The sequence below is a fragment of the Rhea americana genome, unplaced genomic scaffold (genome assembly GCF_003343005.1).
Source record: "Rhea americana isolate MKP2758 unplaced genomic scaffold, rheAme1 scaffold_129, whole genome shotgun sequence".
In the NCBI taxonomy this organism is placed as follows: domain Eukaryota; kingdom Metazoa; phylum Chordata; class Aves; order Rheiformes; family Rheidae; genus Rhea; species Rhea americana.
This window is the reverse complement of record NW_028185361.1, coordinates 248,707-263,819: the sequence shown is the minus strand read 5'-3', so window position 1 is coordinate 263,819 and position 15,113 is coordinate 248,707. Positions and strand designations below refer to the sequence as shown.

The 15,113-nt window shown below is 36.3% G+C and overlaps 1 protein-coding gene across 1 annotated transcript in view; it reads right to left on the bottom strand.

Moving 5' to 3' along the window:
- Nucleotides 1-6,072: 6,072 nt before the first annotated feature.
- The window catches only part of MLLT3 (MLLT3 super elongation complex subunit), a 153,723-nt gene continuing 144,682 nt past the window's right edge, over nt 6,073-15,113 (bottom strand). Inside the window, exon 13 of the mRNA XM_085326246.1 lies at nt 6,073-8,889. Coding sequence (XP_085182372.1) covers nt 8,758-8,889 — 132 coding nt within the window. The 3' untranslated portion in view covers nt 6,073-8,757. The remainder of the gene's footprint in view (nt 8,890-15,113) is intronic.

Below are 15,113 nucleotides of genomic sequence, written 5' to 3'. Positions count from 1 at the left end.
AATAGGTGTTTTAAAATCAGCCAGTGACAACTGATGCGGACTGATGCTAGGTGTAGCCTACAGATGAACCAAGTAAAGCATGCTGCAACCGTCAGCAGAAGGCATAAAAATTGGTTAAAAATGCACTGTTGTGCAAAGATGTTATTACCATCAGCAAAGGATTATGATGCAGCATATGTTTTAAAGGACTGTTTCAAATAAGTTATGCCTAATATTTGATCTGTTACAAGTGTCACATAATCCTTAGAAATCTATTCTGGATTGTAAGTATTTTCTGTACTACACAGCCCATTTAATTCTCTGGAATAAGATCCTTTCAAAAAATCATTTTATGAAATCCTCATAAGAACATTTATGGCAAACTATAAAAACCTTACCTCAAACCAGCAATAAAATTGTTGAGTACAGTTATTGCTTCACTGAGTGTGGAGCAACAAGCACTATATAAACATAAATCAATGGTAATGCCAGCTACTATTCTGAATACAAAAACTCAAATGCAACACAGGATTTTTTTGCCACTTGTGGTGTTGATCATAGATCATTCAACTCCTAACAATCTCATTGTTAGTTATTTACAGCAGAACTTACGTGACCTAGCAGAAATTGGACCTCAATTTTGCTAGATCCTGTAGACCTATAAAGTGATATCTTGCAGATAAATAAAGCCATCTTGTAACTGGAAGAGAGTAGAGGAGGTAAAAAATATGCTAGTTTCTTGTTACCGCAGAGCTGAAGCAGCAAAGTGGTGTAATGCCTTGTTGACCATCACACAGCATTTACGTKGTGGAACTAACCAGAGTATTGCTTCACAGGAACAAAGCTCTCTGAGATGCATGGTCTGTGCAGAAGCCAGAGGGCAAGAGCACATACATGCACAACAGCAAATTTCTCACAGTAGCGTATTTGCTTGCCTCTCAGTGACTTTCTCATGTTATGCAGCTGAGCAGAGAGGTGAATGGCAGCCATGCTCTTTTATGAATAAAATTACAAGATGCACATTTCAGACTACTGAAAGCCTAAGTAGACTTTTGGAAACAGGTGACTACACCATGGTACCACTGTTAGGAGATAAATAGCCACTTTTACTTCAGGCAATTGCATACAAAAGCTTTCACCCACGGTTGCTGACATAGTTTCATGTTCCTATCAAAAGACAGGGGAAAAGGACATACACTGCCACAGAGATAGCAGGAGTGGCATAGCAAAACCAATGTGATGTGTCTCTGTGAACCAGAAAACGGAAAATAAACTGAAAACATGTAAGTTATGCTCCACAGCTGTCTGATACAGAGACTGTTTGCTCCCTGATTGAATAAGCCTGAAAATGCCTATGGGGACTTTTCTTAGCCAAATCATATCAAGTATTAATAAAGTCTCAGATAGTTTCTGGAGCAATATGGCCTGTTAATTGTCCTAGGGAACACCACAAGGAATGTAAGCATGTACTTCAGAGGCTGGATCCTATCCAGACTAAAAGAGAAGGCATCCAGCAAGTGACACTTAATAGTTTCACTTTATCTACAGTAAAATGTAGTTCTGTGAAGAGAGCCATGATGCACACAGACACAGTACTGCTGTGGAAGAACAAGAGGCTCTCGTGTAATTTTGAGTGAATTCAAATGTCAAATGATTCTCAAAAGAGAAAAATGTATTTGTGGAAAAATCCCTGTATATTTGTCTCTCTAATCTTCTAGGCGACTACCAGAAAGCCTTCTTTCATCAAAAGAGAGTAAAGACTAGTGTCCTAAGGGAGATCACCAATTTGGCTAGTAATAATATAAGATAGGCATTTAGAAGCTGATAGAACACATAAGCAAGTTCCTTTTAGAAGCTTTATGGTCAATACGAGCAGACTATGCTGGCCATGAACTGATCAAATGATAAAAATTTTCCCAGTGCACTACAATAAATCTGAACTACAGTTCCACAGGTTGCAGGGTGGTTTCCTTTCCTTTCATTTCCAAACAAGGCAAGAGAGATGAAAAGAATAGCTAACCAATCCAGGTAAAACAAACTCCTCCACACTTCCCTGAAGGTTGACCATAACTCTTGCCTCTGCTTTGGAGTCAGAGCTCCGGTGCTAATTTTCTTGTTGCATCCAGCACCCAGGCTGTCAAGGTTCCAGGACATTTGTTCCAAGCATAAGACAGCCATTATTCTAAGATCCTACAGTCCATCATAATGAACCAACTAATAGTCACTGTTCTGAGAGCAACAGAAACAGGTTTCTGAACTACAATCATCTAGTCATGATGTCTGTTGACATAGCATCTTTTTCAAAGTAGAGAAGAAACAAGTATGAGACGAGCTCATAGAATGAAGAACATCTGTTTCTAGAGAAGATAACTAAAAAGAACTATTTGTTGCTGCTATAACATTGCCAATAGATTAAGTGTGAGAAATTCCCATCAGAAAAAGATTTGCTTAAGGCCTGGACAACCCTCTGTTAAATTGGCACCTAAAACGAGAGAACTCTGAAAAATGCCATCCACTGGGGACAGCTCACAAAATAGTATGAGCAAAATTTTTCTGTGTGCTAGTGAGAGGTCCAGTACTGCAATATCACAAAGTATTTTATCAAACTTCTTAGGTCAGAGGATGATACAGTATGTGCCTTAATATCAGAAGCAGCAATACAGTTAAGTGTAAAATCCATAGCCATGCAAGTATCTTTAAATTGTATAAAATCTTGTAGGACTTATAAAATCTTCTAGGAAGACTTCCACTTCCTTTTAGTAGATGGAGATCAGTACCAGCCTTGGAGTACCTGTAGAAAAACTTCATATCCAGAAATAGAAAAATCTTATTCTGAAAATAAGAGCAACAGAGCTATGTTACTATAGTAATAAATTGCAAGTTTCCCCCACTTGCAGTCATGAAGCAGAATGTCAGGCCTCATCTCAATTTTGGTTGTGTACTTTTTCAACAGAAGCTTTATCTTAATTCATCTTCTGATTATACAGTGTGCTAACAGTGGCATGCTAATGAAGACAGTTACTTTCTTTGCATACTTAAGATAGTTTTTGAGGAAAAACATTTTAGAGGGTATTACCTGCTGTACAAAACTAAAAAGCCTACCACACTCAGTTTCCATCCTCTCATGCCCTCCCCAAAGAATGTAACCACCCCCAGCAAAATAAACTCGCTCCTCCAAACTTACACTGCTTCAAACAAGCATTAAACTCTGCAGTAAAATCCTGCAGTGGAACTGACACAGTTGCAAAGACGAATTTAAATATTTGGATAGAAAGGCACAGTGAAGGCTTAGCTGCTCAACAATGCTGAAAGAAAACTGCTTTACATAGATAGCCTGGGTGGTGCTGGTTGAGCCTGTCCTGAAGGCCTCCTTTCCACTGCTCAAAAGTTAAGCCATCTTGTTGGATTTAGCACTATTTCTAGACCACCCACTCAGAAATGGATACACAAACCACATGTGCTAGGAATGTCTGTCCTATGTTGAAAGCAGTATCAGCATTACAACCTTATTACTTGCACAGCCAGGCTTTTAATTTGTTTTATCTTCTCAATATCTTTGATTTCTTAATGGTTTGTATGTACTCTCTTTGACAGCCTTTAGACATTTAAAAGATTTGCAAGGGCATACTGCTGGGGGGGGGGGGAAGGGCAGGTAAGACAGAAAATACTTTTAGCACATTTTCTCTTCTCTTCTGCAGACGTACGTTTTATTTTTCCATGTAGAACAGACCTTAAATTCTGTTCTTATTGAGTAATGATGAAAAGCAATCATTTATGCTTTGTTCATAAAGAAGACAAGGGTAAAGTTTATTAACAGAAGGACCAGTTTTGTAGCATCAGTTCTCTGAAGGACCATACAAAATTGTTCCTTTTGATGCAACATTCAGGGAAGGTATACTTCCAGTCCAAATTATACTAGTGATGGCTTCCTGCTGTATTCAAGAGCCTGCATTTACCTTTGAATCTCCAGGCTGAAAAAATTAAAAGTAAATGAATAAAAGTGCAAGGCTGATTTTGTCACAGAATGACAATTTTGTGACTGAAGAAGAACATAGAATATAAATGAGATGTAATATTCACACAAAATGTTAAACAGACATCAGCATCTCAAACCATAAGACAGCTTAGATATTTGTATCATGCTACAAATTATCTCTCATTAAGTTAGCAATACTACCACAGTTGTTACAGCAGTCAACTTCAGAAGTTGCCATTTTGCAAAGTGTGTGATAGTGTGTCTCAGCAGATCTAACCACTCATATTGTATTCCCTCCCTTAATGTAAGGGACTATGCTCAGCTACCACGGGATTTCTTTCCTTTTCCCTTTCCTTTCCCTTTCTTTTTCTTCCTGAATGGGCACTTCTTTCACTGGGTTACTATTTCTCCTCCCTTTTCCTTCTAGCTTTTCTTGCTGCCCAAGTAAATGCAAGGCCCTTATATGATTGTACTTTCATGTAAATTTGTCTGCTTACACATGCAAAGGGATGATCTTCCAATTGCCACTGGTTTAGCCGTGTTAATGCACCAATTAATTCCCAGGCACGCAGAAAAGCACTGCAGAAATATGAGTCATAGTCCCCATCATCCAATCTAGTTTTAAGCCTTTCATGCCCAACAACAAATCTTCTGCATACACTATACAGAATAGCTTCCTGGTGTACACTTCTTGGTGTACTACTTAACAACTCTGAAAACTATTGAGACACAGAAGAAGATGCCTTGCACTTGTTATGCTCTGGAATGTGTTCTATATCCTCAGTTTTTGAAATACCTGCTAGCTCTTGCTATGGCTAAGGCCAGTCAGCACTTCCACTGTAAGCCTCCATTTCAGTACACTGTACTACTAATGTCCAAAGAGATGTTTATACAACAGACAGTAGCGGCTTTGTCTTTCCAATTTAAAAAACAATTTCTCAAGGTTATCTCACTACAGATCACAAAGAGCAGCCTTGAGTAAACAAGATCCAAAAGTAGTACAAAATAGACTCCAGTTTAGCACTAACCGTAGACCACTGAGCAAACACATAAAAATTCCCTGAAACAAGACTAAAACAAGAGCCTGCTAAAAGATATAGTGCCTGCCATTAAAACAAGTGGTAAAAAATGAGAAGTGATGTACATGAGCAGATTTACAGCATGACAGAATCAAACATCCTRTCCTAGAGACTGTTCTGATGGTGAGATAACGCATGTGACAATTGAGGTTTCTCTACAAACCTCTCTACAATATCCGTATCCATTTGCAAACTGTAAGTAACAGGACTCAAAATTGATGGGCTGTTCAAGAGATCTAAAACCCTAACATAGTTTCTAAGAAATCAAGACAATACCTAAACCTTTCAGTGACCTTAAACAGATTGTGAACATAATTTATATCACTGTGAGAACAGGAGAGAACAAATGGGTCAGGACAAAATCCTGAAATTCTAAGTCTTTTCCTCAGAGAAAAAGAAACATTAAAAGTATTCTGCAGCTCTCCAAATGCACTCTGTATCTGAAATTAAAAGAATAGATTTAACTTAAAAAAATTTAACCAATGAACATGACAAATTAACCATGAGAAGTTGACTGACCATTTCTTATGGCCAAAGGTTATGTGAGAGCACAGGACCTTGTAAGGACTCTCCTCAGTTCAGTTTACATCCCTCCTCCCCTCTTTCTCTTTACCTTGAACTAAGATGGCTTTCAAATATAGATGAAGTGGAGATTCTAGTAAATCTTTTCAGTTAATCCAAACTTCTACTAAGGTATTAAAAGTTACCTATCCACTTGCATATCCCACTACCTGAAGTGGAGTTAGTGGCAAGAATAAAACTATCATTATTGGGTACAACTGTTACTCTAATTAGAGCTTCACTGATACTGAAAAAGATTTTTAGATAATACAACTTGATGCTAACATCCTGGTTCTCTCAATGGATTAATGCAAATTTTCTCAGATAATTTTATTTTAACAGCTTTATGTTAAATAAAACACCAAAACATTTACTGCTAAAAGATTTTAAGTGGTCCCAAGAATCAATGATTATAAACGTTAAGGATTTTGAAGGGTTTTTAGGATTTTTCTTTAAGATAAATATCACTATTTGAAATCAAATTGAAGAAGGATTTATTTTGTTTCTGCATACAAAATTAGATGAAAATAGCTATTTTTTAAAATGAGATCAACACTTAAATAACTCTTTTTCTATCAGAATTTTGTGGAACACACACACACTCGCACACTCCTGCAAGTCTGTATTTTTTCTTCCCTCTCCCAACTTCATCAAATTATAAAATTTAAGATTTTAAGGATGCTCCAGGATTTGTAGGAAATTTAGAAGTAACTTCGTATAGTAATTGCTACCATCTTCCTTTTAAGCTAATTTCCTTACTTCCTGTTTTCCCATCGCCCCATTCACAAAGAACAACAAAACTTATCTAGCATTTTATAAAGTGACTTATTTCACTGTTTCTAAAAAGTAGTGGAATATTCAACATTCAGACTATTATAAAGTATCAAGAGATCCTTCCCCTCCTGAAGGTCAGAGGTTTTACCACGAAATTTAGTTAGAAAAGTCAAAATGACAAAATTCCACATGTATCTAGTACAACTGTAAGATAGCAAGCTGAATATACACTAATAGATCAAAAGTTTTTAAGATTGCTTTTAGAATTCCAAATTTTTTCATATAAAATGTTGATAAAAATCGAAGTGAATCCCTCTCACATGCAAGCCCTCCTTCCCCATCACCAYCTGCCTGATGTCAAAAGTAACTTTAAAAGACACTCCTCCCACCCCCATCAATTGCACATTGAGACATGGACTTAGAAGAACAACATAATGCTTCAAGTATGCTTCATGCCAATCATCAATAAGAGTCATAAACATTACTGAAAAAAGTACACTTGTTCTTTGGAAGCCTGAGACAGACTTCCTATGGACTGTGGTCAAACAACATTTTAAATAAGAAAAATAGCCTCCCAAACCCAACCCTTATCCCCATCTTGAAAAGTGTAAAATTTTCTTTGGACTTAAAGAAACAGTATTAAGATTTACCATCTGAATAAAAAATAACCTCAATAGCAATTTAGTTTTACAGTGCTGCACAAACTCTGTGCATGAAATAATAAATCATATAGATACTACTGTTGAGCTCTACACATATACACTACATGTGGCATATAAGCATACACGTGACATACTGGCCTGTCTAGAAATAAAATATATATTTTTAAGGCTAATAAACCTGAATAAACCTTTGGATCCAGAAGTATTTCTTAATTCCTTTCTCTTTTCACTGGGGGGTTTGAACTGCTACCAGGAAGATGATGACTTCAGGAAAAAACCATCAACAATATGAGAGCACAGAGCTATGATGTGTGATTACATATCCTTTCATTTATATATACAAGAAGGATTCTGATTTTAAAGRAATAACAGATAATATGAAAGAATACTCATTTGTATAGATAAGAAATTCTTCTGGAAATGAAGGTTACTGAACGGATACCAAAATCCGAAAAGTTTAAAAGACACACGCAGACACACAAATGTATATCTACATATATACATGCGTGTGTGTATATATATAGATATATATGTACATACACATACACATATATATGTACATATGTATGCATTTCAACTTGTAACTGTGTATCAATGAACTTTTTTTTTCAAAGAAAGGTTTTAATTTATCAGATATTAAAAAAAAAAGAAAAAAGAAAAGACAAACCAGACTAAGTAGACCATATACTATACGAGCAAACAAAAAAGGTATGCTGATAGCTTTATGGAAGTGAGTCACACACTGGCAGCAACAGAGTGTTGAAATTCATAGTAATAAATAACTCCAAATCAAGAATTTTCTACAACATTTCCTTAGAAAACAGGACCAGTATTCCTCCATTTATGATGATCCTGAAAAACATTTTCACTTTTATATATAATATTATAACATTAAAACAGACAAAAGAATGATGACAAATGGTGCTGAATTCAGGGCAGTATACAGTAACTTTTCTTTTTTTGTTAAAAGTCCTACTAGCTTATTGATTTAGGCTAGACAGCAAGTCATATGATCCTATTTGGTGCATTTTTCACCATGATCCAAGATCAATAAACAAGTAAAGCCAAAGACCTATGGTTCAACATGCTGTGGCCCAACCTACTGTCACAGACTTAACAAAAATTAGGGCCACTTTTTGGTCCCCCACTTTGTACCTTGTTTCCTGGAACTGCAGAAGTGGAAACAAGATTCCAGTGTTTTAAGAGACTATGGAAAGTTAGCAAGAAATGGTATTCTAACATGACTAAAGGTACCAGGCTTGTGATGGCAATGGTACTGGATCAAAGGAGCATATATGGGACCTTAGTACTTGCAACATCTGGTAGTGTAACTCAACGACTCAATGACTGCAGAATATATTTATGTAATAATAAATAGATCAGTTATATAATAAGGCAGTGTGTTGAACATGCATTCATCTTGTGGACCAGAACACCACAGAGAGAGATACATGATACCATACACATTCATTAAGAACAGTTTTTTTTGTTTGTCTTCTTGTGTGTGTTTGTTTTTCAAGGCTATCCAGGCTAACTCTTCCAGAACGTTCTTGAGAAGAGTGGTCCTCTGAGTCTTGTCACTTTTCCTCTTCTTTATCAAGAGATGATGACTGGCTTTAAGTTAAAATAAAGCTAAAGAGGGTTGGCTTGTTTTCCCTCATTTCGGTTGCATCATTCTGAATGTTTCACCTAAAAACAGTTTTTGATATAGCCATTTGCTGAATCCTCAAGAGGTTCCAGAAGTTTCCAGATAACTCTGTAGTTTACGGACTGTGGTTTTGTCCAGTGAGCAAAGGTCAAAGTCAAAGGTGGTATTTGTGATATGAAAGTGTCCAGTCTCTTCTATCAGATTTACTATCTGAAAGGGAAGAAAACCCAAAGTTGAAAACTCTAGCAGTTTCACATGCCCATTGAATATATTAACACGTCTCTAAGTACCATATGAGATGTACAAATCAAATTCAATTGACCCAATATTTTCAAATTAAATCGCAATCCTTTAAACACCCTTCCCTTCTGATGCAGAATTGTAGTCCAGACTACAGCACTTTGTTTTTTCATTATCAGCCATAATCCCAGCCTATTCTCAGCTGCTTTTACTGCAAACATCATCATAGTGAATATATTCTTCAAATGTTAAAAAAACCCTGCATATTTACTAAGTTATTCTCTTATATATATTATATATATACATATATATATATATATAAATTTTATAAGAAGCAGAAAGACCTCTTCATGAAATATTTACTGTGCATGCAGCTAGCTGCCAAGCAGGTTACTATGTAAAATAATTAGTATAAGCCCATTTTGAAAACAAGAGAAATAAAACAATCATGGCAGAACCTTGTCTAAATCCAAACAACAACAAAAATAAAAGAACTGTATCTGAGAGTTGTCATGTCAGCTGTTAGCACTAGCAGTTATTTCTTGAACAGCAAACCTAAATCAATTGAATTTTTTTTTTTTTAATAGAACCATGGAGTACTCCTATCTATGATACAGAAAAAATCTTTTTTGGTGACTGTGCAATCTACAACCACAAGTTTCTTTCAAGAAAAAAATAAAAGAATTGGAGTAAGTTCCTCAGAAGTATATCAACAGATTATTTGTTAGTCTAGCCATGAACGAGAAGAAGCAAAACCTGTCTGAAGTTTCCAAATTTTGTAGTATGAAAACTGTATCTATATTTTGAGAGAATGGTGTACTCAATACTGATCTTCAGTAACAACTCTAGATATGATAAATAGATGATCTGATATGATAAATACCAGGACGTGCATCTACCTAAATAAAAATCCCTTTACCATCTCAGAAAACCAAATTATTATTTGTCAGAGAGGGCTAAAACCATGCCAATGTGCCATGGCCATGAATCTCCACAGGTTTCTTCAATCCAACGGACGGACTTCCACAAAAAGCTAGAAYAGGTTGCCCAGAGAGGTTGTGGAGTCTCCTTCTCTGGAGATATTCAAAGCCTGCCTGGATGCAATCCTGTCTAACATGCTCTAGGTGATCCTGCTTGAGCAAGGTGGTTGGACMAGATGATCTCCAGAGATCCCTTCCRACCTTACTGATTCTATGATTCTAACAAACACATAAGAAGGCACTGCAGTTTCTTGGCAGCACCAAGCACTCTCAGCACACTGTTTTTCTGCTCAGTCTTTTCAACTATCTCTTTAATGGCATTCAAGCTAGACTCAATATTATGTTTGTAATGTGTCCAGCCATAATGCTGAACCTGAAGGCACTAGGTACTGTGTCACAGCTTAAGAGCTACTGTATGGATGAAATCTTTAGGGTTTTGTTGCAYAGAGCTTGCTTTATCACTGATGATTCAGCCTTTTCAGAACAGGTTCACTATATTCTTAGCTTCAACCATCATAACCCATGAAACTGAGCAATCGTTTTAAAAAYTGGAGACACTGAAAAGCAAAAACATTCTGATCTATCACAGGAACCTTAAGTTCCCACTTTAGATTTATTCTCATGGGTCAGGATATATAGAACACCACAGACTACAGCACAGAATACAAGCCTTGTTTTTAAACAAGCAAGTTTAGGTCCTAGTGGCAGTCCAGTCTCACCAGGCAGACTTCTCCTGGKTCTCAGAGACAGTCAGTCTCTATGCTTACCATGTTATAAAAAAGTTTCAGTTTAAATGTCTGTTTCCCCAAACATTAAAAGTAGTCTTAGAGTTCACTTGAAACTTCTTCGTACAATGTTACTTAATAACCCTGCAGACGTGAAAGTCCACTACTACAAAATCTAAGGGATATTTGGAAACTAMAGGTTGAACAGATAAAAACACAAAGGTGAGAGAAGTCTACCACCAAATAATGCAATGTTTTTCAATTTTTAAGTGTCAAATATACCTTCCCTTTCCACAAACAGCTGTGTAGATACATAAATCCATTCATGCAGAACAACATGCAAGAATGTATTTGAATTTTCCATAAGTAAAGAATGAAAACGTATGTAAATACTGTGATCTCTTAAGAACATGTTTCTTGCTACGTATTTACACAGCTTGTAACACATATCTGAATGCTAACTGGAAACTTGAGGTAGATACACACTTTAGTATGTAGGTCAGCTCTTGATCCTGTACTGAGCTCATCATCTTAGACTGTGGTTCAGCTGCTATGACTGCTTCTGAAGGTTTGGCTGCAGATCACCACAACTGTTTTTACTAAATCATTTTACTTTCCCCAAAGCTTAACAGCATTTCTACAGCATGACAGAGTTCTGCATTGAGATAACTTTACAAAGAAGSTGATGAACAGCAAAGACCCATTCTCTCTTTTCAAGAATTATCACTTCATCTCAGCCAAGAAAGGCTTCTCAAACACCTGGCCTCTTCCACAAAAATATACTCTTGCAAGGCTGGCAAGATCTTGTAAACTGCCAGTACATCACCAATTCTTTATCCAGCAAAGCTCCTGCTTGCATCAAAGATGTTCAGCTCTGATCAGACCAAAGGATCTAGTCTTGTGTTTAATCTTTGGAAAGAAACAGCACCAATTTCAGCAGAAATAAAAACAGACTTTGGAAAACAAACGAGATTGCCAGGCTCTGAAAATCCTTCAGTTTGAAACCCATTTAGTTCTAGGACTACCACACAGAGCTCCACTGAAACACTGCATTGGTAGATAGTATTTACTTTTTTGAACTTTACTACTTAAACTGTAGTTCTTTTTCCAGATTTGAACAYGATCCCTGCACACACATGGTTTACAGAATATACTTTAAAATGACAAATCTGGTTAAAATACACTAATCTGAAAAATAAAATTGAATTTAAAGCAAATCTTGTGTAATCACCCCCTCCTCGTTTCATTTTCTAAGTAGCTTCTTTTTTCTACACAGACCACAGAGGAAAGAACAATGTTTATGATAAATGAAACCACTTCATGTATATTGTTGGACAATGAATGACACAACCCATGGTGGACAAAACAGAATAGAAATGAAATAAAAGAGGGAAATGCCTTTTACATTAAAAATCCCTCATTCTATTCACCCACAATTTTCTGCTTTCCACTCAATGGAAAAAAAAAAAGGAATATCTAGATTTAACTTGATTTGCAGCTATATAAGATTCTGAAAGTAGTTAGCACTGATTCTGCACTTATTTTGCACTTCTTTTAAAATCGATGTCTCTTGGCTTTAATTTTTTTTTCATATAGAAATTTTTAATCCAATGTTGTTTACTTCATTTGTCCATCTGATGATTCATGGATTCTTGTAACACCTTTCCATGCCCTACTGTCCTACAGTTAACATGAGAAAAATTCAAAGAGAAAAAAAGATTGCTACTAGAAGGCAACTCTGATATATATTGTTTTCATTCTGCCTTTTAGGTACTTTTCTGAGCCTTGTCTTCAGAGAGAAACTAAGGAGTTAATGCACCCTGCTTTTGTAAAATTAGGAATTTAATCTCAGGCTTGGTCTCCAAATATCCACTGAGTGATAAATAATAAGCTGTAAAAAAGTTTACAGGAGCTGAGGCAGGGAAGACAGCTACACTGAACCATCCTGTCCTAACATTTCCTTGTGATTCTGTCAAAGACCACCACTCCTCATAACGCCACCTCGACAGGCTGGAGAGCTGGGCAGAGAGGAACCTCACAAGGTTCAATAAGGGCAAGTGCAGCATCCTGCACCTAGGGAAAARTAACCCTAGGCTGTTTGTCAGCAATGAAAAATTCATGAGTTAGTTTTATCGTGCGCATTCTCATGTTATTCAGAAATACTTGAAAAAACAAATAAAGGTTTAGATTAGTTACAAGGAAGCTTGATAGTTAATAATGTTAGAAATGGCATTAAAATGTTCTACTCTGAGAGCTCCGGCTTTAAAGGAGAGAGGGAGAGGGAGTGGGAAGCTTCCACTAATGACATAATCATGCTTCAATTTATGGGGGGGATTTAAAGTCACCTGATAGATTTCAGACCTGTAAGCTGCCCCTCACAAAAAACTCTCAGAAGACAGTTGCCTTCTGAAATTACGCTTGTGAACATGAGCAGAGCTGCACACTCTCMATTTCTTCCTTACGACTGTGCTAGCTAGTGCATTAATGAGGTTTTTAAACCAGCTGAAAATATGACTTCTGATATTCAAAATGCAAGGTAACGTCCTACTAGAACTCTCACTGCTTTTCACAGGGTCATGTACCACTGTCTGCCCTGAGAAGACAGATTTAGGAATGCAGCTTTGGTCAGCCAAATTTGAATATATGAGACATGCTGCATTAACTTTTGACTTAAAATGCTCCACTACTCCTACTGTTTCACTGTAAATTACAGAAAAAGATACTGCCTCATCACTACAAATCCCAAATCTCTTCCTTAGAGTGAAAGAAATGGGAGAAATTGTTTTTGAAAATGTAATTTCAGAGCAATTTGCATCCAGCCATGTTCTAATATTCAYGTCAAAATTGCTCAGGTGATTCTCATAGGACTCATCTTGGCCAAATGTTCTTTTTCACCTGCCTTCTAACTCCTAGGAAATTATTATATACCTCTAAGTATCACTTCATGTCAGGATTACTTAGCTCTGTATCCTGGAACCTGCAATTCAGTATTACATTTCTCTTGCCTTTTCCCTTTTTTATTTTATTTATGACTTATTGCACTTTCCTTTAACACAATGCCTCAAACAGAAATGCCTCTCTTGGGAGAGAACTCCATCCTCAGAGACATTTTCTCATTTCCACATCAACTGAATTAACTGCCTACAGACATAGTAACATCTGAGACTTTAAAAGCTGTCTTCTCCTTGTCACAACCCTCAACAGTTCAATCACTAGTTCAATAGCCACTGTTTTGACATTACTGTGGCTTACAACCTTGATCAACACATTCATTTTTCTTTTTTCACTTCATTTCCTAAGAAGTCCCTAAAAACTCCATCTTATGCAAGAAATGGTTACCTTCTCTTTCATAAACTAAATATATTATAAATATCACTCAGGAACACACTACCTCTACCACCATTCCAGTCTGACCCGGCAATCATCTTTCAAACTCACTCAGGTATTTTGTGCATCAGCTTTGTTGCACGTTTCTGCACTACCTCCTTCTTAAGTACTTTATTTTCCACAGTTTTATCCCTTGCTTTCTTGTGCTCTGTAGTTCTTGTCCCCACATATTTCCTGTATCTGACTACCAGTTTCACATTCATTTCTCAAAATGTTCTCAGTACTGTACTGTCTATTTTTATTCCCAGACTCATTGGAAGTATTTTACACTAGTTACATCGCTGCAAAGCAGTCAGGATATTTAAGATGGAAAGCAACACTACTTGTAATACACAGATGCACTGATTCTATGCAAGTCTACTGCTCAATATTGAGGATATATTTCTGTGAATTGACACAATTATAAGAATCAATGAATTAAGGGCTTAAAGGCACTAGAAACTCAACTTCTGCCACTATAGCGTTGTGTTTTATAACAACATAAACCATTTGCTAGAGTAAGTTGGCAAATGGAGAAATGGTATGTAACATGACTTTTCATTGAATTCTAGTAGATCTTTGTAGCCATTACAGTTACTAGCTATATCAGGAAAGTATTACACCCACTGTTCTGCCATGCACAGTGTTGTCATAAATTGAGCTTTTATTGAGGTTTTACTAACCGTCTAAGCACACTCCAAACTGAGAAAAGTAATTTGCAAGGAAAATAATCTTCTAAGAAGCAAGGCAACATTGACTCTTAATAGACCTAACTTTTGTAATGCAACTGCCTGCTTGAACACCATATGATGAGAAGTCATAGATTATAGTATTAAAATCAAAACTTTTACATGACTCAAAAGGCAAATGAAAGCTTTCTATTCTCTGATAAATATTCATGATAAAAAAACCCCTCTACTATCAGTTTTAAAACTATACATATATATATATATATATATATATATTTAAATCAGAATAGAATACATCTAACTTCCAACTCAGTCATATCTCTTTCCGCACAGCTTTTCCTAGTATTAGTAACTTCCTATGAGGCAGATTTTACTTATATTCTAATATCAGCCCGAAGAAACTTCAGTAGACAACCTTCTTCTGTTAAATGTAT